Here is a 26,827-nt window from a genome sequence, read left to right on the forward strand (position 1 = left end):
CTATGTTACATCACCTGAAAAGCCTTACTAGTTGGTACAGTTTCAATCGCTTTATTGCAAAGTTTGGCAGTGGGCACTCTGTGGCCTCCCCGAAATGTCAGGCAGTCAGCACAATGGTAGTGCTCCACACGGAGGCCGACTTCAGACTTTATTGGAAACTTTTCAAGACCAAGGGTTGAACTAGTAAGCTAAACAGATGTTCTCATAAAGAAAATACAATAGTGAGATGTACAACCGCTGTGTCAGGGAGGAGGTGGAGATAGATTGATGGATAGAGGAAAGGAAGGAAAAAGATCAGAGGGTGGGGGCGTTGTACGCAGCGTGCCAGAGATGTGGATCGATGGGCAGATTGGTGATGGGAACAGCCCATTCTGAAAATGCTCTGCAGATTATCACAGACGAGGAGAAGAACAGGAGCAGAGCCAGGAGATAACAGTCAGCGCAGACATTGTCCAACACACCTACACTTTTCTCTGCCCCTTCTCCTCTGGCGTTCTCTTTGGGATCTTTATTTCCCAAGGCTCTCCTCTCCTACCAACACACACACACACACACACACACACACACACACACACGCACGCACGCACACACACACACACACACACACACACACACACACACACACACACACACACACACACACACACACATACATACACACACACACACACACACACACACACACACACACACACACACACACAAACACACACTCTCAGAGCTGCAGTCACTGTTGAACTTTCTCCCCCAGGTCAAGCGGTAAAAGAGGACAAAGTGGTATCTATGTTCTGCAGTTCATATTTGTGTTGGAGGCGCCACGCGGCCTGAGCTCCATGTTAGCTCGAGGTAATTACACCTATATACCACCAATATCCCCTCCCATTACGGCACACTAATGGGCCTTACTGCTTATACACACACACACATACAATCACAGTCACACGCAGCACTTTGTCCAGGCAGGAGAGGCCGGTGACAACATCAGTTAGCTTCGATATGTCACATCAACGTTTCTCATGTTTTTCTGTGGTCGCGCTCAAATCCTTCCCTAGATTTACTCAAGTGTGTGTGTGTGTGTGTGTGGCATGTGAAACAGTTAAATGGGAGAATTCTGGTTATCAGAATGGTCATAAAAGTCGATTATTATGTATTTCTAAAATAATTTTACCTGCAAGGCAAGAGAAAACATTTGGGAAGGGATATTAAAGCCACTCATAGAATTTTCCCTTTGATTTCACACAAAAGAAACTGAAAAGAGGAAAATTAAAGGAAAAGTGAAATCTGATTTATCCTAACTTTTAGGGTTAAAAAATATATATTATTGCAAATGCATTTATTTTCAAAAGAGCCAAAAATGTAAAAACAAACACCCCCCCCCCCCCCCCCCCCACATACACACACACACACACACACACACACACACACACGCACACACAAACAGGATGTGTTGTTGTTAATCTGTTATTAGTGGTGAAATATCGATTCCTTCGATACCAGTAATTTATGTTCTAGAATTGATTCTCATATTAAAATATTTTAGTAATCTGGGGTAAATTTGTAGTTTATCATTAACAGGAACAGAGTGGAAAGAAGCTATATCATTTGGATTGTCTAGCTTGGAAGGAACTGCTTCCTCTTCCGCCTTTCATAGTCATGTGCGAAATACGGCTGTATAAATGTGTCGCAGTGCTGCAGGTGGTAGTGTGTTGAAATAGTGCACAACTTCAGTTTTTTTTATTTCTATATGATAATTCTGCATTTTTAAGCAATAAGAACAAGTAGTCTGATGTCCTGTAATCATTATGAAGCTATAATTTGAAATACAGATTACATTTTGTTCAAAATATCGGTATCGGATCAGTATCGTCGATACCACCCCGAATTTTACTTGATATCGTATCGGAATTGAAGTCAATGATATCGCACATCACTATCTGCTATCTTACAGTCTTGAGGGTTTTTTCTGTCTTATTAATTCCAAAAAGTGAAAAATACCAACATGGAGTAAGCTCCTCAGGCCTCCTGCTTAACACTCTGCGTTTTTTGTGTTTGAGCACAATTTTTGCACCAAAAGAAGGATAACATCAGAAACATTAAGGAGTTTTTTTCTATAACTCTAACCCTGTTCATATTACTATAAAATATAACACAAACACAAACTATACATCTCTATAAATAGGATTTTTTTTTTTACAGGGAGAACAGTAGCGCAGCAGAAGTAACTGAGAATGTATGAGTCATACATTTAGGTAACAGAGCAATAAATTTTTCTTTTAATGTATTCGTCGCTGGGGAAAACCAACTAGAACAAAGCGTGCAAGTGAATCTTGTGTCATTTGTATTTGCCAGCATCTGATTCTTGGATTCCTCCAAATATAAACTCATTTGATGACTTTATGAACTTTCTGCTCTGTGCTTTACGACTGGGAAAGGTCTGATAAGGCAGTAAATAAAGGATGATATATGCAGCCAGATTCCATGCCTGCACCGCTGCGTCTCCTCCAGAGGTGAGGATCAAAGCCAGGTATGTGCCGAGGTTTGCCGGCGCCTGTCCCCAAACGCACACATTCTGATATTTGTATATCCCAGTCTCTAGGAACCAGGCTGATTTGTCCTGTTTAAGCCATTGCAATATTTCATAACTAGATGATAGTCCCTCAGCAAATACTGTCTGTGCAACTGCTCCAATAATATTTGAGATTCTCAAAACACGGTTAAAGTTAATACAGCATATCTGAGAAGCTGATGGTGGCCAACGCAGCCTAGGCTCTTTCTTTTTTACTCTGTGTCAAATTGAGACATGTTCCTCATCATGTCTTCAAATTCTTACACATCCTCACCTCCTCTGTTTAATGAGGAGGTGAGGATGAAGATCATACTCGCAGACACGCAATTGGAAGTGGAGCTCTCAGGCTGTTAGACGTGAAAACAGGTTGGAGACAGCAGGGTCAGATTTTACATGCTGTCTAATAGCAAATCCAGCTGACTGCGTAACTGAGCCACTCCACATAAACCATAAAAATGCACCACACACACACGTTATGAACCCGTGCACATGCACGCACAGTGCTGACTGTTAATATGTATAGCTGACGGCACAGCAACTAACATGTAGAAAATGCCATGTAGATACAGTGCACGCAGACTTAATGGGGTGATTGGGGAGTGGGAATGTGACGGCGTTTCAACACTTCTTGCTTGGCAACCTTGTGATATGCAGGAATATTGAAAGAGTGCACTCATGTACACAAACAGGCACTGATGGTGTCTGTAACCAAACATTAGGGTGTAAATGGGGACTGGTCTGCAGCCAGCTCTGCACACTAAATATAACAAAGCGGTGGTCCATGTACTGAAAGATCTGAGCCAGGACGACCTTAACGCTAACATGAGCGAGCACGAGAGCAGCCCGGCAAACACAATTGGATCCTTGACTGCAGACTCATGTAAATAAATCTCATACATTAGCAACAAACTTGCTGGGGTTTTTAACTCTCTTCTGTTTAGTTCTGCGCATTTTGCTGGGAGCTCTGGTTAAAGTCAAGGAGGAGATGGCAAGATTGCAGCAATAGCAATAAAAATGGGAAAACCAAAGGGAAAATATTTGTTTCTGCACATGCAAGAGTCGCTCAGAGCCTAAACAAGAGGCGTTAGCACAAGGCAAGAAGCCAGCAATCACAGTAACAAAGGAGAATATCCACTGAGGTCTTGTATCAATTGCTCATTCAGAAGGTGTCATTAGCTTAATTTCCCTTACATTTATTAGCATTCATTGAGAACCTTTCACTCTTTTTTTTCACTCTAAAATTATATGATTTTACTAAATCATGGCAAATCTGATTATAATGCTATATTGGTGTCATATATAAGATATAGATATGACCTTATTACTGTACAGCATATGAGTGATCTCCTTTGGAACTAGTAGCCCACAAATCCGTGTTGCTCCTTTAACAATTTCCCTTTGTTACATGATTACTTTAAAATTCTGGTAGTGACACATTATCATACGATGGTGAATGTACAATGTGCATTATTGTTTTAGGCACTAGTCGAAGATTTACTGTAAAGTAAGCAAAGTTTAGAGCGACAGCCTTTTCCCTTCTAAGTGTAGCAATTCCTGTAGGTATATTTGTGCAGGTTGTTCCAAGCATGTCAGTGTTTTCCACACGCCTTCTGCTGCTTTACGTAATCCCAGACAGACTCTTTGACGTTGACATCGTGGCTCTGTGGGGACCTGCCATCTGTTGCAGACCTCTTTCTTTGTCGCTGAAGATATACCCCGATGGTATAGGGTAATGGTTAAAAATCTGTCCATATTGTTTAAACAAACCCAGTTCCTGTGTTGTTGCGAGCCTTTTGGTTTTGTCATCGCAGGGGAATAATGGATTTTTAGGCAGCAGATCTTTAACTAAAAAATACTTCCTTTCTGGACTGCGGATGAGGTATTGTGGTCCCAGTGGTTTCTGACACTTCTGAGCTGATGGCGCTGCTGGACATCTGATTTTAGCAGCTCAAAGCTCAATATGTCTTTGATCTGCTGCATGAGATTCTGGTTCTCAGCCATGGACATTTCTTTGTGCTAATGTAACACAGCATGGGGACCTTACTGTTCTAGCCCTCACCCTTGTGAGCTTTTAATAAGTATAAAACTGTCTCTTCTTCAGCAACCTCAAATTTTAGTACATTTCAGTTGATGAGCTGGGTTTAGCTCACTGTGCAGTATGTTGTCCGGCACCAGATTGGTATAAGTGTTCATGCAGTGGATTATACAACTTCTATACATCTGTGTGGTTTTGTGTATGTATCACTGGAATATTTCACGTTTTTTTCACTGCTTGAAAACCTAATAATACACTAATAATATACAGATACCCCTGATCAGGCCCTATAAGGAAGGAAATGGTGGTGAGAGTATTGTGTTTCTCTTAGCACAACAAAGAACATAGTGAAGCTGATGAGACTTGAGCTTGATCAAACTAAACAGCATGGACACAAACATTTTGAGACTCCTCCTGCAGAAGGTTGTGGTCCACATCAAACATACCTTCCCTGCACAAGAACAGTTTCCATCTGTCTTTATTACAGTTTCATTAAAATGAGTCACTTAAGTCGGTTCAGGCATCTGACTAGGATAAAACCTATGTGCTCCATAGCACACCCTACATGGGGGGAGGATGCCCTCTCAGGACACACTGGAAAGATTGTATCTCCTAGCTGGTTTTGCCTCGGAAGAGCTGGAGGGACAGGGGAAGAGGGGCATCTCTACTTAGACTGCTGCCTCTGCAACTCAGACATAAATATACGTCAGATAAATGGATGCATGGCAAGAATGCAATCATAACACCTATCTCTATGGGTTAGATAATGGCACATTTTTCTGACCCTCTGCACATATGTTAAGACTGAATACTGTGGACATTTTTACACTCTGTAAAACAGATATCTATATATGTTATACACATATTGACATATTCTGTTTGTTTGCAGTACTTGCAGTATTATATAATTTTTGCATACGTTATGGAGCATCATTAAGCACCAAAATACCAAGACAAATCTCCTGTATGTCTTAACCTGTTTAGCAGTAATGCTGATCTGGATTCTGATGTGATCTTAGATGTCGTTCCTATTTTAGACTCTCAGATGTGTTCATCTGAAAGCGTATCCAGCATTTCGGAAACTCTCTCAGGATCTCTTCCCCCCTTTCTCCCTAGCATCCCACGCAACTCATAACCAAAATGAGAAGCAGATGTTATATATCTGTGTAGTGTCTCATGTATTTACGCATGGTTGTGTCTGAGTGTTAGCAAGAAACACGCAGACAGGTCTGAGGGCCATAATCTTGTCCCCAAAATGATTTGCCTGATGTTTTTTTTATGAATCGAATCTGCCGCCAGGAAGACTTACTGGCTAGCTCTGCCACCTCACAGTCACTAAGTCCTGGGTTCTATTTTGGATCTGCTGGCTTTTCTTTGTGGATTTCAGTGTTGCTGGAACACACAACCAAGCCGGAGGTACTGCTGGTATAAGGTCATGCAACATCCAAAAATAATAATACTTAATAGGCTAGGACTTTAGTGAGAAAATAAAACAGAGCAGCACTTTTTTCCCCTTTTTTTCTGTTCATGTCCTCCTTTTTTTATCCTAGCTTCTTTGTCTTATTAATGCCTTCCTACTAGTGTTTTGGGAGAATCCCCTTTAGCCATTACACAAGAGATTTATTCTTTTAATCTCTCAACTGAGGTAGCTTGTGTTACATGAGGAAGTTAATAAATTAAACTCTGCATGGTGATAAAGTTCACCTACTTTTATTAATCTCATTGTAAAAATGTGGTGCCTGAATACAATAATGTTCATCATCGATGTGTTTTCATTTACCATTATTATGTACTGTTTTATTTTTCAAAGCTGCCTGATACAGGTTACATTATTCATTACACAGACATTAAAATCATTATTAAAATAATAAATTTGGGGCACTTTGAACTCTTCCAGTAAATTGATTGGTTTTGTAATGCCTTCTCAGGTGACAGCAGCAAGACCGAATATCTCTGATGGATATCAAAGCGGATTTTTGATGCCCTGAGGCCTCTGGGGGAGCTGTGCTGAACTAGCATACAGCATTTAGCAACATAGCTTTTTGCAAAAGTATGTGTGCCAGGGGAAGGTACTGGCCCTCCATAGAGCAATCAGAATTTTCTAGAATATTTCCTCTTCTTGTTGTACTCCTGGCTTCCAATACTCTTTATTTACTCTTTATTTTATTGCAGGTGGTTCCTGCCAAGAATTTTAATGTTTAGCAGACAAAAACTCTCAGATGTGATTCAAACTCTCAGCTGTATCCAGTGGCTACTTCATCAGCTATGCAGCCACTTCTACCCTTTCTGTTCCACAAGTGGGTCACTGATCACCTGCAGCCTGTTCTTCACTTCTTTCCACCGTCACCCTCTTAGTTCCAAAGCCCTTAAACCCTAAAGGGCTGTGACAGTGTTTCTTCAGATCATCCATTTAACTTCCCCTTTGATTTCCGCTTTCCTGCTCCTGGAATTTGATAGCCATCAAACCTTCATCTCGGGATTTCTTTTGTCTCTGCCTGCCTCCTCTCCATCTCTACTACTTCTCTACTTCAGGCTAGATATAAATCCTTCTCCATGTCTCCACCTGTATGCCTTTGATTAAAATTCAAGGCTGACTTGTGTGAAAGTTGAAGACAAGTCAACAAACAGTAATTAAGCATGAGAACCTTTTCTCTCCAGATGTTTATCAGGTTCAACAAGGTCACTGTAGCGTCTTCTATTTGTCTGTGTGGCCTATAAGCAAACTGCATGGGGTCAAGCACATCCTCAGTCTGACTTTATATCGCTGTCTACAGAGTTTTGGAATAACTAGATGCAGGAATAGGGAGTAAAGAATGCTTTGATGCATTAGGTACATGCTGTGGCTGTAAATATTTATTAAAATGATAATGGATGGTAATGAAATACAGGAGTCAGCTGCTGAGCACAAGATTTGAGTACACAACCACAAATACTGTCGGGATTCTGAGCCTTGTTTAGTCTTATAGGCCTTTTCTACATCCTTCTACTCAAAGTTAAAGTGCTGATTACGTTCATTCAAGTAACTAGCTAGTTCCATAGTTGCTCAGAAAGCAGCTGTTACCCTGCTATTGCTGCTGCTGTAGACGGTGGGCGGAGCCTGAAATTTGAAAATGTTCCATTTACGAGTTTACCTGCTTCATCTACATCCACATATTTATTAACAGCATGAGGTCTATTGAATATCTAATCTTTGTTGATTTAAGCCATAGAATTGCATTATCCTTTATCCATTTTAGCATATCTGTAGTTTAAAGAGATCAGTAATTGTAGACATTAATTGTGGATATCAATACAATCACCACATGAAGACCTCTGCCAAAATCAGTAAACCCAAAATTTGAACCCCAATTTGACCAAAAAAGCAAAAATGTTATTAAATAAATAAAAGAGATATTATGTGTTACTCTAATGTCGAAAATTTTATAGTAAAGATTAAATCCTAATATGTTTGACTTTATTGTCTAACAAGCTGTATAAGACGTGAAACCCGGCTAAGGTACAAAATATTACTTTTCCATTTTTTTATGTTTCCTAAATCTTCTAGTTTAACATGCAAAAAATGATCTCATTTAAATGTTCTATAAATTACCCCATTTGTAACATGAAGATGTCAAACTGTGTCGATAATCTGAATAATTCTGGTCTAGTGACAACACAAATATATAAAACATTCACAAAAAAATTATCAGTGCTCCAATTAGTTGACATGTGCAATCCACAGTGTTATCACCACAAACTAAAGATGGAAAAATTATAACTAAGGGGACATATTTCACTAAATAACTGGCCATCTCTCATGCCCAGGCACGTTTGGCTGCACTGAGTGGAAGTCTGTGCCATCGGTTGCTGTTTTTGTTTAGCTTTTCCCATTTAGGGACCTGTTTAAACTATTTTTAGACTTTTGGTTCCATGTAATCTATCCAAATCTCACTTTCAAGGTAACAAGTATTGTAAATATTGTACGTATGATGTATGGCTGTGTTTGTGGACCACAGAAGTTCATTAGTCACACTTTCTTCATTTTAGCTCTGATTCGTTGGGCTCTGTCACCTCTTGAGAAAGATATCAAGCTCTTTGGTGGTAAGTTTTATAGCCTGTTTGCCAGCGAGTCACTAATTTGATCTGCTGTTTGGTAGGCTGTAATTAAGGGAGGTTACAGTGGGTTTATTGGTGTTTTTCTCTCACAACAGACGCCTGCTGTGGCTATAAACAAAGTTGATAAGCGCGAGTAACAGAGCACTAGAACACTGAACATGCGGGTGTCCGACCAAGGAAATTAACTACAATTAACTACAAACCTCCAGTAAATGCACTATAAACCTAAGAATAAACTGCAATGGTGAGTGAAAATTTTCATGGGGTTTACTGCTGTGACCCATTTTAGCTTTAATACAGCCATTTGACCTTTTCTGGCATAAAAATACTTTTAAAATACTTTAAAGTCATTTTAACCTCTAAAATTGTGACCATTCCTTCAGAAGTCTAAGTTATGCCACATTTACTATCTTTCTTCATTCAAGTGAAAGCAGTTGAACTGTTGACAGAAGGGGTTTGTGTTCACCCTAGACATGGAAAATAGAAGTCAGCGTTAACAAGTAGTAAACACCCAGATCGGATGCTTGACCGAGTAGTCTTACTGAAACCGGAGCGCTGCATAATGATAGGTAATCACTATGCTAACATGGTGCATTTGTGACTCAGCCACTGCAAGATGGCGATGAAACCCAGACCCAGGTGGAGATGACATGTCAAATATATACAAATGCATGTATAACCATCCCATATGTCCACCATAATGGACGGAACAAACGCGTAGGGTTTGTTTGACCTTCAACCTATCCTGTGATCCAACGCTACGCTTTCAGTAATGGGCCTCCTCTTCCAGTAAACTTGCTTCTTTTCCTTCCCGTAATGGCTACTTTGTGTGTACACGGTCTTCAAACCACATAACGACACATGATGGAAACGGATGAGAAAAAAAAGAACGGAGATGGAGTGACTAGTCGTGTATTACATGGAAAAAAGAAAAAAAATGACGTGTAACACTTTGTCCAGCTCCTAAAACACAATGGTTAGAAATGGTAACATGCTGAACTGATTATCACTAAATGTCAGTCTGCCATAACGGGAAACTGTGCCATATTCCTGCCTCCACTTTGTATTTATGCTGTGAGAGCAAGTGGAACTCCTCAGTGTTTCACTGGCTTACCTGAAAACTGTCAAAAAAACAAGCCCAAATCCCATCATTTTCCAATCCAGTGCTGTAAAAATTCTTGTGATCAGGCTGTGGTGTGACCTCTGTGGCTGGGTCATTAGCAAGCAGCGTGGCTATTGGCTGCCTGTCGCGGCAGCAGAGGGTTATGGCTCCTGCTAAATCTCCAGGGAGGGCTGTAACAGTGCAGAACAACAATAGGGCCAGTGCTGTGTTTAGTCTGCGTCTGTGGGGGCTTATGGCAGATTCTGCACTTTGAAACAAGACCCCGACTTGCTACCAAAGACTTTAAGACTCCCTCGCAGTTAGCTTATTACATCTTAGTTGACTTTTCATCTGTTTCCAAGGAACACACAAACACGCTCATATCATCACACCCAGACTCAAACCTGAAGCATGAGCTGATATTCGCTGTTTTATAGTCCCTCCTGGCATCTCAAAATTGTTAAATCTCATGGTTTAATGTTTTAATAAGTAATACCCGCCCTGGCCTTATCAATATTTTCTTTGATTGGACCTTTCACTTGACTTTGAAAAAAATACAACACCCCTCATGCAGCAGCCTACACAGCTGAAAAATGAATCCAGCAAGGAAGGGCCCATACTGCCTCCCCATAGACTCCCACGATTAAATGTTTACAACCCTGTACAAAAATTTTTAAAATCTGTAGCTGACTTTCTTAGTCAGGTTTTTTACATTTGAGTTATTTTTAATCTATATAAATTTTAAATATTGACATTTAAAATTCGAAATACTACTTGTCATAGAGTGAAGCAGGGCTGGGTATTCTGATTCGATTCAATTAGGACTCAGTCAGAAATATTATATATCTGATCATTTACCACTACATATCCACATTTTATATCTATGTATAAAAACAAAGCTGACACTTGTGAGACTTCATCACAGCAGATGCCTTTGTGTCAAAGTAACTGAGGGTAAAACACAGAAAAACATGAAGGAGATTTTCTTGGCCTGGCTATTTATAGCATATGAGAAAACCACGAATCAACATATGAACATTACCTGATGCTGCTGAGGTGAAGCAGAGCAAAGTTACAGAGGTTTTATTAGAGACACAGCTGAGCGTTTTGCATCATTTGTAAACGTTTACATTTCTTTGGTTTTGAACAGCAAAAATGAGATTTTCTTGGAGGAGGTCATTTTTTACAGCACTGTAAACAACGGTAGACTGGTGCGTAATAAGCTAGCGAATTAAGCAGAAAACAGATTTTTCATGGTAAATTGGTCTCAAAGTACACTGAGAGAGAAAGAGCTGTGCAGGAAGTTTGATTTTATTGTGGTGGAAGCAAAACAGCAAAGGTAAGAGGGAATTCATGACGAGGTTTATCAAACGTGAAGTACAGTTTTGATCTTCTTCAGTGAACTTTGGTCGGAGAGTGACAAAACCTGCAGCATCAGAATCTGTGAGATTTGGGCTATCAGCACCGACGGCTTGTCTGCGTACGTACCGTTGGGGGAGAAAGCCGACATCTCACTGATTATGAAGTGTCGGGTCCACGCTTTGTGTTTACGTCTTTGTACAGAATTCATTTACCTGCTCTGCTCTCATTTACTGTTTTAGCTGTTTGGTGGTTGTTGAAATAGTTTTGTGAGCTTTAACCTGAGATTCTGTTCTTTCTAGAAAAATATATATTTAAAACTCGATTCAGGATTTAATGAATCGATATCGCTTTACTCAAGCTAAAATCGACGTGAATCATTTCATCTTATCCAATGTTTGGATGCTAATTTGATTAAGTACACATTGTTTCAGGTCTGTCTACAGGGAGTGCAGAATTATTAGGCAAGTTGTATTTTTGAGGAATAATTTTATTATTGAACAACAACCATGTTCTCAATGAACCCAAAAAACTCATTAATATCAAAGCTGAATGTTTTTGGAAGTAGTTTTTAGATTTAGCTATTTTAGGGGGATATCTGTGTGTGCAGGTGACTATTACTGTGCATAATTATTAGGCAACTTAACAAAACAAATATATACCCATTTCAATTATTTATTTTTACCAGTGAAACCAATATATGGTAAATGGTAAATGGCATGTATTTATATAGCGCTTTATTAGTCCCTAAGGACCCCAAAGCGCTTTACATATCCAGTCATCCACCCATTCACACACACAGTCACACACTGGTGATGGTAAGCTACATTGTAGCCACAGCCACCCTGGGGCGCACTGACAGAGGCGATATAACATCTCCACATTCACAAATATACATTTCTGACATTCAAAAACAAAACAAAAACAAATCAGCGACCAATATAGCCACCTTTCTTTGCAAGGACACTCAAAAGCCTGCCATCCATGGATTCTGTCAGTGTTTTGATCTGTTCACCATCAACATTGCGTGCAGCAGCAACCACAGCCTCCCAGACACTGTTCAGAGAGGCGTACTGTTTTCCCTCCTTGTAAATCTCACATTTGATGATGGACCACAGGTTCTCAATGGGGTTCAGATCAGGTGAACAAGGAGGCCATGTCATTAGTTTTTCTTCTTTTATACCCTTTCTTGCCAGCCACGCTGTGGAGTACTTGGACGCGTGTGATGGAGCATTGTCCTGCATGAAAATCATGTTTTTCTTGAAGGATGCAGACTTCTTCCTGTACCACTGCTTGAAGAAGGTGTCTTCCAGAAACTGGCAGTAGGACTGGGAGTTGAGCTTGACTCCATCCTCAACCCGAAAAGGCCCCACAAGCTCATCTTTGATGATACCAGCCCAAACCAGTACTCCACCTCCACCTTGCTGGCGTCTGAGTCGGACTGGAGCTCTCTGCCCTTTACCAATCCAGCCACGGGCCCATCCATCTGGCCCATCAAGACTCACTCTCATTTCATCAGTCCATAAAACCTTAGAAAAACCAGTCTTGAGATATTTCTTGGCCCAGTCTTGACGTTTCAGCTTGTGTGTCTTGTTCAGTGGTGGTCGTCTTTCAGCCTTTCTTACCTTGGCCATGTCTCTGAGTATTGCACACCTTGTGCTTTTGGGCACTCCAGTGATGTTGCAGCTCTGAAATATGGCCAAACTGGTGGCAAGTGGCATCTTGGCAGCTGCACGCTTGACTTTTCTCAGTTCATGGGCAGTTATTTTGCACCTTGGTTTTTCCACACGCTTCTTGCGACCCTGTTGACTATTTTGAATGAAACGCTTGATTGTTCGATGATCACGCTTCAGAAGCTTTGCAATTTTGAGACTGCTGCATCCCTCTGCAAGATATCTCACTATTTTTGACTTTTCTGAGCCTGTCAAGTCCTTCTTTTGACCCATTTTGCCAAAGGAAAGGACGTTGCCTAATAATTATGCACACCTGATATAGGGCGTTGATGTCATTAGACCACACCCCTTCTCATTACAGAGATGCACATCACCTAATATGCTTAATTGGTAGTAGGCTTTCGAGCCTATACAGCTTGGAGTAAGACAACATGCATGAAGAGGATGATGTGGACAAAATACTCATTTGCCTAATAATTCTGCACTCCCTGTATTTATTTATGCATTTGCTATTTAGCAATAAAAAAAAACCTTTCATACCACACAGCAGATTACAAAGCTAGCCAGCTAGTACTAACTCCTTAGCACCGTCCTCTCATCCAAATATAAGTGTGATATTTTCATCTTTGTATTGGATGCTTTGTTGCTAGTACGTTGGCACGGTGGTTAGCACTGTTGCCTCACAGCACAAAGGTCCTGAGTTCAACTCTGCCACCAGGGTGGGGTCTTTCTGTGTGGAGTTTGCATGTTCTGCCTGTGTGCGTGGGTTCTCCCTGGGTACTCCAGCTTTCTCCCACAGAGCAAAGACATGCAGTTAGTGGGGATAGGTTAATTGGCAACACTGAATTGTCCATAGGTGTGAATGACAGCCCAAATGGTTGTCTGTGTGTTAGCCCTGTGACAGACTGGCAACCTGTCCAGGGTGTGCTCTGCCTCTTGCCCTAAAACAGCTGGGATAGGCTCCAGCGACCCTGAAGTGGATGGATGAATACTTGTTATTTATTTATATTTATTATTTCACAAAGAATTTGCATACAACTATTTCAAGCTAACATAGAGCAAATAATATAGCCAAAATAGCAGCCAAATAAAGTAAAACACATTTTAGTAAAACAGTACAGTCATTCTGAGAGCTGCAAATTGCATTTTAATAAGTCACATCTAACTTGGTGTATTCTTTTATAATTAAAATATGACAAAGATGTTGGCTAGCACTGGCTAGATAAGAATGCGTCTTTAACCTCTTATAATGAGGATGCACATTTGTTCTGTTTCTCGAACCTGATATTGTGTTTGATATTCTGATATTGTTAGTTTAACCTAATCAGATTAGGACATAAATTTAAACAAAGACAGATTTATAAACTGCGGCTGAGGCAACATTCATCCTCTTTACATAACATTTGATTTTTAGGAATCATTATCAAAAATTGCATCGCTTTTTTGACCCATTATTACTATACCGACCTTTACTACACGTTGGCACAGTTGTGCTGGCTAGTTCTGAACAACTGGATTTGTAACATTTGCTTCTCAGACATCTTTTAGCTTTTCTGTGTTTTTTCTCTCCGCAGCTGAGAAGAAATTTTGTCTAAATAAATGTCAATCTTTGACCAGTATTATTTGTTTTTTAAAATCCATTATATACTGAAGAAGAATCTGCCCTGTCCACCTCTCTGGGGTTACAGGCGACAGCCCTGGTGGGCTCTCATGTGGCTCACTCCATCTTGCTGCCATAACAATTGGAGGGCGTGTTGAGGTCCAAAACACACAAAAGGTCAGGTGCTGAGCATTTACAGCACTTGTGTCTCACAGCTCAGCCCCAGGGGCTTGCTGGGTAAAAGCCAGACCGCTTCTTTTTTTTTTTTTTTTTTTGTATTTTTATTTTTGGAAGCCAAGGTTCAGTACTCGGCATATTATTTTAAGGCTGAAAGAGTCGAGGCTTCTGTCTGGCTTGTGGTAGAAACCCATAATAATGCTTACCTTTAACCACACTGTTGTACCAAAGCATGCACTGCTGGTGGTATTTTATTTCATCACAGTGATACAGTACAGGAGTGAGATTTTAAATGTGCTATAATGGTGGCAAGCCAGATTTTAAAACAACATAGTATAGTATATTTCTTCCAAAATTACCACCTGAATCAAAAACATGTGAGTTTTGCATTATCAGTTAAAAACCTTCATATTCAAGTTACGTGAAATAAATGTTGCATGAAAACACTGGGTAGCTTTGTGCAGGATAAACAGGTTCACTAGCATTAATGTGGTGAATTCACAGTGGAGCAGTGTGTTGGACTGATACACAGTGTCTGTGGTGCTTATGGTCAGTGTTGGGTTACATCAAGTGTAGCAGAGATGAATTTATGTTTAAGCTGATGATGCTCAGATTAATTCACTGAATTCCAAATTTATCCTGTGTGGTGTAAAAACTGTGTGAACAGTATAGTGTCAGTGTAGGAGATGCACATCAGCCAGGATAGCTTGTGAAACAGTTTACATGTTGTTGAATTTATTTGTGTAAATCTGCAGCAGATCAGCTGATCACAGCATGTTAGTTATGATTCTTTTCCCTGTGCTGAGTCACTACACAGGCGTTAGGGTTCCCTGATCTGCTGAATCCCACTGTAACCCTTTACTGTACTAGTTGTACTGTTTATGTGCGGAAGTAAAGTCACCCTCTACAATGTAGGCAACAGAAAATAGTTAAATTTTAAAATTCAACTTCAAGCTAAGGACATCCATTAGAATTTTAATTTAAATTTGAATAATTTTGTATAACCTATTATGTGCTTATATTATTTTTATTATCATTATTAGTATCTAAATTATTATTCCACCTGCACAAACGCCGTCTGGCACGGCCCCGTCCACTGGACCAGATCTGGAGCACCCTTCCGGGTAAGATCGGTTAAGGGGCTGGTCAGCTGCGCAAACCCTGGCACGAACCGGCGATAGTAACCCGCCAGCCCCAGAAACCGTCTCACCTCCTTTTTAGTCTTGGGGCGCGGGCAGGATGCGATCGCTGCCGTCTTTTCCACCTGTGGACGCACCTGCCCGCCCCCCAAGTGGTACCCCAGATACTGCACCTCCCTCCGTCCAACCTCACACTTCTTCGGGTTGGCCGTGAGCCCCGCCTGCCTCAGGGACCCCAGGACCGCGGCCACCCGCTGCACGTGCTCCGCCCAGGTGTCGCTGTGGATGATCACGTCATCCAAGTAGGCAGCAGCATACGCAGCGTGCGGGCGCAGCACCCGGTCCATGAGGCGCTGGAAGGTGGCAGGGGCCCCGAACAAGCGTAACGAATTGGTACAACCCGTACGGAGTGGAGAAGGCCGTTTTCTCCCTGGACTCGGCAGACAAGGGAATCTGCCAATAGCCCTTGGTCAAATCCATCGTCGTGAAAAAGCGGGCCGTGCCCAGCCGGTCCAGGAGCTCGTCGACCCGGGGCATGGGAGAGGCATCAAAGCGTGATACTTCGTTCACCCTGCGATAGTCGACACAGAACCGGATCGACTCATCCTTCTTCACTACGAGAACGATGGGGCTACACCAGGCGCTGTGCGACTCTTCTATTACTCTTCTATTTCAGCATTTCCGCCAACTCTCTCTGAACGATCTGCCGTTTATGCTCAGGGAGCCTGTAGGGCCGTGAACGCTCTGTCACGCCAGGCTGCGTTACAAAATGATGCTCAATGAGAGACGTCCGGCCGGGCAGGGGGGAGAACACGTCCACAAAACGCTGTTGTAACGCGACAACGTCCGCTCTCTGGGCCTGTGTGAGATGGTCATCACAAGGGAGGGAGGCGGGGATGATGGAATTTGGCACCTCCGGCCCCAACTCATCTCTCTCCTTAACCAGGCTTGCCAGAGAAGCGGTTTCAACCTCTCTCCACACTTTAAGGAGATTGAGGTGATAAATCTGCGTGGCCCCTCCCCTGTCCGACCGAGCGACCTCATAGTCAACGTCCCCGACTCGCCGTGTGACCACAAAGGGTCCTTGCCACTTGGCGAGCAACTTCGATCTGGAAGAAGGGAGTAATACAAGCACTTTGTCTCCCGGTGAAAATTGCCTAAGTCTAGCCCCTCTGTCATACAGGCGTTGCTGACGCTGCTAAGCCTGGAGCAAATTCTCCCGTGACAACCTCCCCAAAGTGTGGAGTTTTGCACTCAGGTCTAACACGTACTGAATCTCGTTCTTGGCGGGGCTCGGACCGTCCTCCCAGCTTTCTTTGATCAGGTCGAGCACCCCACGTGGCCTCCTGCCGAACAGCAGTTCAAAGGGAGAAAATCCCGTAGAGGCCTGGGGCACCTCCCGCACTGCGAATAACAGAGGGTCTAGCCAGTGATCCCAATTGCGTTCATCCTCGTTAATGAACTTACGAATCATGGACTTTAAGGTCTTATTCAGCCGCTCCACCAGCCCGTCCGTCTGAGGGTGCTAGACGCTGGTCCGAATAGATTTAATGCTCAGTAATTCGTACAGTTCCCGCAGTGTACGAGACATAAACGACGTGCCCTGGTCAGTCAGTATCTCTTTCGGGATTCCGACTCGGGAGATGACCTGAAACAGTGCCTGCGCCACACTCTTTGCAGAGATGGTGCGCAGCGGGACTGCTTCCGGGTACCGCGTTGCATAATCCACCAGGACTAACACAAAGCGGTAGCCGCGTGCACTCCGGTGAAACGGCCCGATGAGGTCCATGCCAATGCGCTCGAACGGGACCTCTATGAGTGGAAGCGGACGCAAAGGCGCTTTTGGTATGGCCGGCAGATTAACAAGTTGGCAGTCCGGGCAGGACGCGCACCAGCGGCGCACATCCGCTCGGATGCCCGGCCAATAAAATCGGGCCGTTATTCGCTCCAGAGTTTTTTCGTATCCCATATGCCCTGCCATGGGGTTATAATGAGCCGCCTGGAAAATCGTTTCCCGGCGGCCCTGCGGCACCAACAGCTGGGTGTGCATCACCTCCGTGCGAGCGTCACGACTCACTCGGTATAACCTATCTTTCGACAAAATGAAGCGTGGGTAGGTCCGCACGGCTTCGGGGCGCACCACGTGACCACCAATCTCAATCACTTGGTCAAAGGCTGAGCGTAGGGTATCGTCACGAGACTGCTCCAGTGGGAAATCACCCGTGGGGGGAACTTCCGGAGCCGGCGGGACTACCTGTGAAGGACCCGCCGTCTCCCCCTCCCCTGAGTCAGTGTCGGACGACCCCGCGTCACCACTGAGTGCCGCGCAGACACTACATGCTACTAGCGGTCGTGACCGCACCCCCGCATACTGTCCCAACAGATGATGAAACCCCGGCCAATTCGTACCCAGAATTAGGGGATGCGACAGGCGCGGGCTAACCGCAGCCGTTATTCTATGCGTTTTACCCTTATACTTCAATAACAGTGGCACTATGGGATACCTGTGAACATCACCATGCACACACCTCACCTCAGAATGGGTGGTGCACAAGGGTCTGCGTGCAGCCCGTGTCCACCAAAGCATGGCGTATACCCCCTCGAGTCCTTACCGGAATGCTGTATGTCCCTCCCGGACCGGGAGAGGGCGCTGGAGCACCGGCAACGCGGAACACCTGCCCCACCTCCATCAGAGGACAGTCCCTCCTCAGGTGTCCCGGCTGTCCGCACTTCCAGCACTCCTGCCCCGGCGTCTGTGCTGCTCTCCGTGGCTCAGGGGCAGCGCTGCTTAGGTCCGGTCCCTGGGAAGGCACAAACGCAGCAAAAGGATTAGTGGGGCTCAACGCCAGCGTCCGCTCTGCCTGCCCTGGCACAGGCATCCAGCGCCTCGGTGCCGGCACCGGGGCTTGTCTGTTCGGCCTCCGGCCGCTGTCCCCGGGCTCCCCCGCTCTAGCGGCAAGGTGGTCCTCCGCTAACGTCACCGCCACCTCCAGACTCGCGGGACGGTGGCACCTGACCCATCTCGCCGTCTCTGCAGGCAGCCCCTCCACGAACTGCTCCAGCACCACTTTGCCCACCAGCAGCGTCTCGCCTTCTGACGATCCCGGCTCCAGCCAGCGTACGGCCGCGTCATGCAGCTTCCGGGCCCAAGCAAACGGCCGATCCGCCACGGCCAGCCGACAGGCCCGGAATCGTCGGCGACGATCTTCAGCGGTGAGCCCCAACCTGTCCACCACCGCCCGGCTCACGTCCTGGAAGCTGCCCCTCGAAGCCGGCGGCAGACCCAGGGCCGCCGTCCGAGCCTCCCCTGACAACAGAGGAAGCAAACGCGGAGCCCACTCCGCCTGCGGCCACTGGCAGGCCTCCGCCGTGGCACGAAAAGTCTCCAGAAAAACCTGGGGGTCGTCCCCGTCCCCCATCCGGGGCACCGCCACCGACAGCGGTGGGGGCTTCGGCGGGGCAGCGGCGCCAACCAGTCGCTCCAGAACCAGAGTCTGCCGGTCCGTCTGCTCCTGCAGCGCAGCCAGGTGAGCCCGCTGGGCCGCTGCCTGGTCGTGGCTCATCTTTGCCATCTCCGCCAGCATCTGCGCCAAATACTGCAAAGGCTGGGCGGGCGGCGCAGCCTGCGGGTCGGACATCCCCACACCGGCAGGCTCCTGGGTTTGTTTGGGAAGGTAAATTAGAAATATTTAGTGAAGTGTATTTTATTTGTGTTTAGTTCTTTTTTAACTTGTAGTTCTAAATTGGAAGATTATTGTGATATTGAAATATAAAGTAAAATTATATTTTATTATTTTTTTCATCGCTCAAAATAAGTGTCAGAGCCGGTGTACCCGCCGAAACTCTGTGCATTTATCGAGACTTTCAACCCCAGGTAGGCCAATTATGGATCTTCGGATCCACATTATGTTAGCAGCTGTTCTCCACCATGAACTATGTTAAAAACAAACACCGCTCACGCCTCACAGATGACAGCTTATTTGAAGACGCTGTACGCAGAGGTTCAGGAGCAGAAGTTCCATTGTAAACATACCAGGGCAGACCCGTTGCTTTTTAGCATCTCTTTATTGACCACTGTTCACACACGGTTGCTGTACGCATACAGCCGGCTGTAGCTTTTCAGCTCACAGCCCGACACATACCAACACAACAGCATAGAGAGCACAGACGTTAAGGTGGCGAGGCGTGATTGCGGGTGCCGCTCAGGTGCGTCCGCCTCCCCTGCAGCGGCGCTGCAGACCACGCCCCACCACACACATTAACCAGGTAAAATACATATTTAGGCAGAATTTTGCATTTTTTAGCAGCATAGTGCTTTTTTACAATTACTTTTTAAAAGTCAGGTCAAGGATCCAAAAGCCCAAAGGCGAAATAAGGGTGGCGGCTCACAACAGTTTTTGTTTGCTACATGGATCATTTTATGTCTGTGGAGGTTCTCAGTCATCCAGGTCATCGTAGTCAAAGGAGCTTGCAAAGAAAAGCGTCTGGACTTCTTTAAGAGTTCAAAATGTGTTAATTGCATGAATAAAATTTATTTTTCTCTGTAGCACTTCATGGATTTCGTAAAGAACACATTTTAGTTGCTCTGTGGATTCTTTTAAAAAGCAGTTAAAAATGTTTCTGTTCAAACAAGCCTTTTGTTGATCTACGTATTTTATATTCTTTACATTATTTACATTTGATCTTTTACATTGTGTATAATGTCTATTGATTGTATTGTTTATTTTAATATTTGTGTACAGCGCTTTGTGACTGCCTTACTGTGAAAAGCGCTTAATAAAAAAACTTTACTTACTTACTTCAGTTGTTCACACAAAGCATAAAGGTAAAAAAAATATACAGTGTTATCTTCATTTAAGTAGTATTTAAAAGTATTTGCGGCTCCCAGTGTTTTCTTTTGCGTGGAAACCGGGTCCAAGTGGCTCTTTGGGTGTTAAAAGTTGCAGACCCCTGGACTAGAGCAATGACATCAGTGTTGTGTTTGACAGTGTGGCAAAATGGAATGGAAAACCTAACAAGGGTGTTGCGCATATTATCTAACTGTTTTAAAAAAAATAACAGTCATGTATCAGTTCATTCCACTGACAAACCACTACTGACATGTTATTTCCTGTAATCTTGTGATCTTGGCTCTGACCTTGAGCATAGTTTGAGTAAAGATCTGTTTTGTGCTCAGTGTGTCTAACTATGATTCAATTCTGATCAATACTGTAGAATGAATAGTAATTCTGGTGAATTGTGAACAGACAGATGGAAGGACAACGTGATGGCGTACGTTCATCGATCATTTGACAAGACAAGCTTACAAAGCAAATGACATGAATATCTGTAACATGTATGACTTCAACTTTGCTTTTTGGTATGAGCTACAAAATGATTCTTTCCATCACAAACCTCTCCAACCTACAAAAGCAGACTTTTTTGGGCCTTTTAACTGGAAAATATTTATTTCATGACCATGGACACAAATCAGTACATACAGTATGACAGCAGACTGATGAAATCTCATGCTCAGGACAACCAAGCAATGTTGGGAAATTCATGTTGAGGACCTTGAAAAGAATTCAAAACACATCAGAATTAACCGGCTTCATAGTTAATAGACCAAATGGTCAAATTTCTGTATCACTGTGTTTGGTTTTAAGTACTGTAAGAGTGAAAGAACATTGTCATCATCATCAGATGAAACGAGGAATAACAACTTAATCATTTTCATCCGCAAAATTATTGTTGGAAAAAAGGCCAAACTCCCTGATGAATACCAGAAAAATAGAGCTTAAATTAACAAAAGGAATTGCATTAGTGTTCTCCATTAAAATCAAAGGTCTTTTCCAAATTCAAATACATTACTAGGTGCAATCCAAAGCTGTTTTACTGTCCTGTGCTCACACTAATGCCTACACATACATACTTTATACATATGCTGGCTCAACAACTTTATCACTACACAGACAAGATTAAAAAAAAACATCTCAGCTAAGAAAGTGCATACAAATGAACACACATACAGTTTCATGATGGCACAGTGGGACATCACAACCAAACCCACAAAAATTTAGCTTGTAATTACGTATGTTACACAACACAAGTTTGCTTTTGGATAAATCCAAGGAGGCGTTTTATACTAAATATCTAGTAGGCTGATAAGACCATAACAGTGGCACCAGCTTTGTTGGCCAGTGGACAAAGAGGTTATTTTCCGTGTTAAATGCACAGACACTCAATGCTATAGACAGTCATGCAAACAGTCCTAAGCGGGCCATGTCCAGCTTTAGCTGAACCCTGATTAGCAGTGTCACTCTGAATCTTAGCATTGGTTTTAGTGCTAAACCAGACCTTAGGCTAATTGGGGAGGCATGAAAATTACTGAAAAATGGGGGCAGGGGATCCTACATAGGACTGAGGGAAGTGGAAGAAACACGGAGGAAAAAAAGATACGACAAAGGAAAGAACAATCACGTAGAGATCAGAAGGTTTATGAAAAGTTAATGAAAGCACGCGTAGGGAATTCCTTCAACACGTCACTCTGCTGCCAGAAAAAAAAAACTGCTGAAGAAAAACACATTTCTCTGTGATTTTTCCAAAGCGTTGAATATATTTACTGTGTCGTAAAGGTTTTTGGACATTAATCAAACCTGACATTTTGAATTTAATTAGAATTGTGTGAGTTTGTTGCTGTAACAGTAGCAGGGAGCATGGGGAGTGTTTGTCACTACACATGTTCCCACTTTATTGTGAACTCTGCTGACTTGCACTTCAGAGGTGGCAAAGGCATACGCATTCATAACTTAAGTAGAAGTAGGGTTAAAAGTTACTCTGGTAAAAGCTGATTCTACTTCATTACAATATTAATACATCGTCTTACAAACTTTGCCCAAGTTGTAAATGGGGGACTTGGCTGCTGCTGTTTAGGGGTGGGTTTTTATAATCGATTTATCGATTAAAATCGATTCTGGCTTGGATAACGTAAAATCGATTCATTAAAATCCTGAATCGATTTTTTAATATAAATTTATTTTGCCCGAAATGCCAGAATCTCAGGTGAAATCTCACAAAATTTCAACCACCACCAAACAGCTAAGACAGTAAATGAGAGCAGGAACACGGATTCTGCACAAAGACTTAAACACACAGCGCGACCCGCGGACCAGAATCAGTTAGATGTCGCCTTTCTCACGGTCGGGGCTGAAAGCCGACAGCTTGCTGATTCTGATCTGTCGGCGGGTCCGCGCTTTGTGTTCACGCCCTTTATGCGCTGATTCTAAAGCTGTTAGTTTGATGCCTCGAACCAGCAGCAAAAGAAGATCCAAACTATGCTTCACATCAGTGGCGGCTGGCCCATAGGGGGCGCTCGGGCTCCGCCCCCCCAAATGTGGAGGAGTAAAAATATATATTTTTAAAAAATTCATCAATGATAGTTTTACTATGTGTGTGCCCATATACAGCCAGGCGTATTTTAACATTTTCACCAGCTGACTCATTAAAGTTCAACCAACAAACGGTGTTTTTCTTCTTCTGGGGCGCTCGTCAAAGCGCCCTTGATATGCAGCGAAATAGCCTATCATTAAATGGTTGCCAGGGGAAAATAATAAATATTTGACCTATCAGCGTCGCTGAATTAAATGGTTTGGGGGCGCTTAAAATTGCGCCCCTGCAGAAAACGCGCGAAGATTTGCTGTTCTAGAATTTTACCTCAGTCAGTAGCCTAAGTGAGCTATAAGGTCAGAGAGAGACGATGGCAGCGGTATTGTTAACGGTTGAGGCACAGCCTCCCCCAAATTCGGTTAGATCGCTTCTAACCTACCCTTTTGCCAGAAGGACAATGGCAGAAAAACTGCAAGTTAAAGAGTTGGGACCTGACAAGCCCGAAATTCAACTAACCCAGGCAACGAAGGAGAAGTCAAAAGCATACAACAGGACTTTTTGTCGGAGTTGGTTCCAGCGCAAGTCGTGGCTGACAGGCTGTGGAACAGCTAATGCACTTTTTTGTTTCCCGTGCATACTGTTCAAAAGTGACAAGTGTGATTTGACGTGGACACAATCTGGACAAACCGACTTAAAGCACCTCTCCGAACGAATCAAGAAACATGAAAGCTCACGAGTTCATATGGACAACAGTGTAAAGCTAGCTGTGCTAGGGAAAACTAGCATAGCGGCGCAGCTAGATGATGGACATCGGATTGCTTTAAGAAGGCACAACGAAGAGGTAGATAAAAACCGTCATATTTTATCTAAAATCATCGATTGTATTAAGTTTTGTGGTGCTTTTGAGCTAGCAATGCGGGGACATGATGAAAGTGATTCCTCAGACAATCCAGGGATTTTTAGAGGTTTAGTCGACTTGATGGCATCAATTGATCACGACTTGAGGCAACACCTTGAAAATGCTACTGTATTTAAAGGCACCTCGAAAACAGTCCAGAACGAGATCCTGGATTGCATGTTGGCAGTTCTGAGAGAAAGGATCGTGGAAGAAGTAAAGGCAGCGAAGTTTTTAGCCATTCAAGCTGATGAAACCACTGACATTTCTACACACTGTCAGTTAGTCATGGTGCTAAGATACATTGACCAACGAAACCGTATTCAAGAGCGTTTTTTTGAATTCATCAAGCTACCCAATGCTTGTGCAGATGCAATAGCCAGTGCCTTATCGGAGAGGCTGCGCTTCATCCTCCCCCAGGGACAAGAGAGAAAGTTGATCGCCCAGGCCTACGATGGGGCCGCTGTAATGAGGGGTACCACTGGAGGAGTGCAGCGTAAGATACAGGACATTTATGCTAACGCTCACTACGTACATTGTTATGCCCATCAGTTAAACCTGGTAATGCAACAAGCAACCTCCCACATCCCTCAAATCAGTCACTTTTTTTCCGACATAGCAGGATTCGCTTCTTTTTTTACTAAATCGAGCAAGAGGACTGCAGTGCTTGACGAGGTGGTGGCGCACCGACTTCCAAGTGCATCGGCAACCCGTTGGAACTTCAACAGTCGTGCTGTGAATACAGTGTATGAACATAAAGACGATCTGGTGAGGTGTTTTCAGACCATCCGTAACAGTGAAGGATTTGATGCCCCTACAAAGAGAGATGCCGGTGGTTTCGTGAGAATGCTGGAAGACGAAGCTTTCTGTTTTTTCCTGGCCTTGTTTCACAAGATAATGCCACATGTAGACATGCTGTATAACCACCTACAGAAGAGAAACATCGATTCTGTCACCATCGCAGGGATCACCCAGACATTCATCAGCCGCATGCAGGCTATCAGGTAGGCATAAAAGCATAAATATGTAACCTAGAATAAATGTTAATTATCTATGCATAGATTCTATCAAATTCTCTGCATATATTCTGTGTTCTGTGACTTAAATGTTTAATGGAATTCAGATAATTTTGATTTATATCAGCCTTTGAAGTAATTTTATGAAAAATATTTGATTAAGTATATTTGATGAAGTATATTCCCAGTAATGATTTGATGTAGCCTATACCATAGGCTATTTCCTGAAATTATGGCCAGGGCCTTTATTTACTTGCACTGGTTTTCCCCCAGCCATTAAACCAGGTCCGGTTATTAATTAAATCCGGTAATTCCCGGTAATTAGAACACAACCTTTGTTTGGTTTGTGTTTGGTTAATATATCCCTATTCAGTTTTCAGAAGCCATTAATGAAACTTATGTATTGGATCAGGGAGGCACTTCCTAATCTGGTTGTGGATGAGGAGTACAGGGGACCTGTTCAAGACCCACCCACAAAGAGACGGAGAACATTGGGGGAAGACAGGCAACACCATTTGGCACTGGAGGTAAGCACTAGCTGCTTGGTCTGATTTAAATCGGATCATCAGATAAAATCTAATGACGATGCTGTCAGATGTCATTTGATATAGTGGTCATGACTGTTTTGTTTTGTTATGGACAGATTTTTTTTTTCAGAATAATGATTAACATGAGACATGTGCCAAAGTCTTACCACTGAATCTAACTCTTACCAATTATATATTATTGGATAGGTGTGCGACACCATTATGAGCCATGCCAAGGAGAGGTTTTCTTTCACCAAGCACCTTGTCAGCGCCACTCTGTTGCAAGGAGACTTGTTCCAACAACACAGCAAAAATTTTCCAGATGCAGCACTACAAACCACAGTGGAAGCCTATCCCTCATTGGACAAAGCCAGACTTAAAACAGAACTGTCCCTGATCTACGACAACGAGGAGTTTCAGAGTTGTAGTGGTGCGCTGGCGCTCTATCAGGTTCTGATGGAAAACAACCTTCAAGACACATTCACCGAAACTGTAAGTCTTCTTAACATCCTCATCACCACACCAATGACAACATCAGAATCGGAGAGGTGTTTCTCTACTTTAAAGAGACCTTGTGAATCGGAATTGAATCGATTCTAGAAATCAGTGACGATACCCAGCCCTACTGCTGTTGATAGATGTGATTTGGTAGTGAAATTTGGCACTGATGGGTGTGGTGTGAAGCAGTACTCAGTAGAAGGATTGCCAAAAAAATTTATGCTCAGCTATTAATTGATGTAAAATAAATATTGGATACTAACAGTGTCATCTAAGTCTCACCAAGCTGAGCATCTTCACACAGTCCCACTGCAGACAAACAGGAACATAGCTCCTCACTTCGCTAACAGCTAAAGTTAGCTAAAGTTAAAGTCCTTAAAAGACTCACATTTCCTCCTAACATGTCAGAGGTCAGTAAAGTTGCTGTTTCAACACCATTGAAGTGTTAAAGAGTTTACATAAATGTTAACCTGGCCATCTCAATCAGTAAGCTAAAGTGCTAAAGCTAGCTGTTGTGTCTCTTTATGCTAACCATGTTCTGGTAGCATGTAACTTTTTAAAATGCAGACCCATTTTTTGACTGAAACCAAGTATTTTAAAAGATATTTCATTATACACAAAAAACACAAATTAATTAATATTAATACCTAACGTGGTTGGGCTATGAAAGACCATTTTTAGATTAGCTCAAGCTAATCAATAATGTAGAAATGTGGTAGGAGGATTACCAGTTCTGTTAAAAACAAAAACAGAGGAAGCAGGAAAGCATTTCACGTGTTA

General features: G+C 43.1%; 1 protein-coding gene and 1 long non-coding RNA gene across 2 annotated transcripts; one reads left to right on the plus strand and one right to left on the minus strand.

Moving 5' to 3' along the window:
* Window positions 1-5,078: 5,078 nt before the first annotated feature.
* LOC143419947 (uncharacterized) lies at window positions 5,079-26,448 on the minus strand. The gene is made up of 3 exons (XR_013099973.1): window positions 26,330-26,448; window positions 9,811-9,989; window positions 5,079-5,283 (listed from the first exon to the last, which is right to left on the minus strand). It is a non-coding gene; the product is annotated as an uncharacterized LOC143419947 (long non-coding RNA).
* LOC106675534 (zinc finger MYM-type protein 1) lies at window positions 23,112-26,149 on the plus strand. Its single transcript, XM_024803550.2, has 3 exons — window positions 23,112-25,010; window positions 25,435-25,549; window positions 25,757-26,149. The coding sequence occupies exons 1-3, from the start codon at window positions 23,482-23,484 to the stop codon at window positions 26,147-26,149; spliced, it is 2,037 nt and encodes a 678-aa protein (XP_024659318.2). The 5' UTR covers window positions 23,112-23,481.
* Window positions 26,449-26,827: the final 379 nt, after the last annotated feature.

The sequence above is a fragment of the Maylandia zebra genome, linkage group LG8, assembly GCF_041146795.1.
Source record: "Maylandia zebra isolate NMK-2024a linkage group LG8, Mzebra_GT3a, whole genome shotgun sequence".
Lineage (NCBI taxonomy): Eukaryota > Metazoa > Chordata > Actinopteri > Cichliformes > Cichlidae > Maylandia > Maylandia zebra.

Bases quoted from the DNA above. Each gene is read 5' to 3' on its own strand.
- LOC106675534 (XM_024803550.2), top strand. From the start codon at position 23,482: ATGGCAGCGGTATTGTTAACGGTTGAGGCACAGCCTCCCCCAAATTCG. The intron at 25,011-25,434 runs GTAGGCATAAAA...GTATTGGATCAG, and splicing joins AGCCGCATGCAGGCTATCAG to GGAGGCACTTCCTAATCTGG. The intron at 25,550-25,756 runs GTAAGCACTAGC...ATTATTGGATAG, and splicing joins AACACCATTTGGCACTGGAG to GTGTGCGACACCATTATGAG.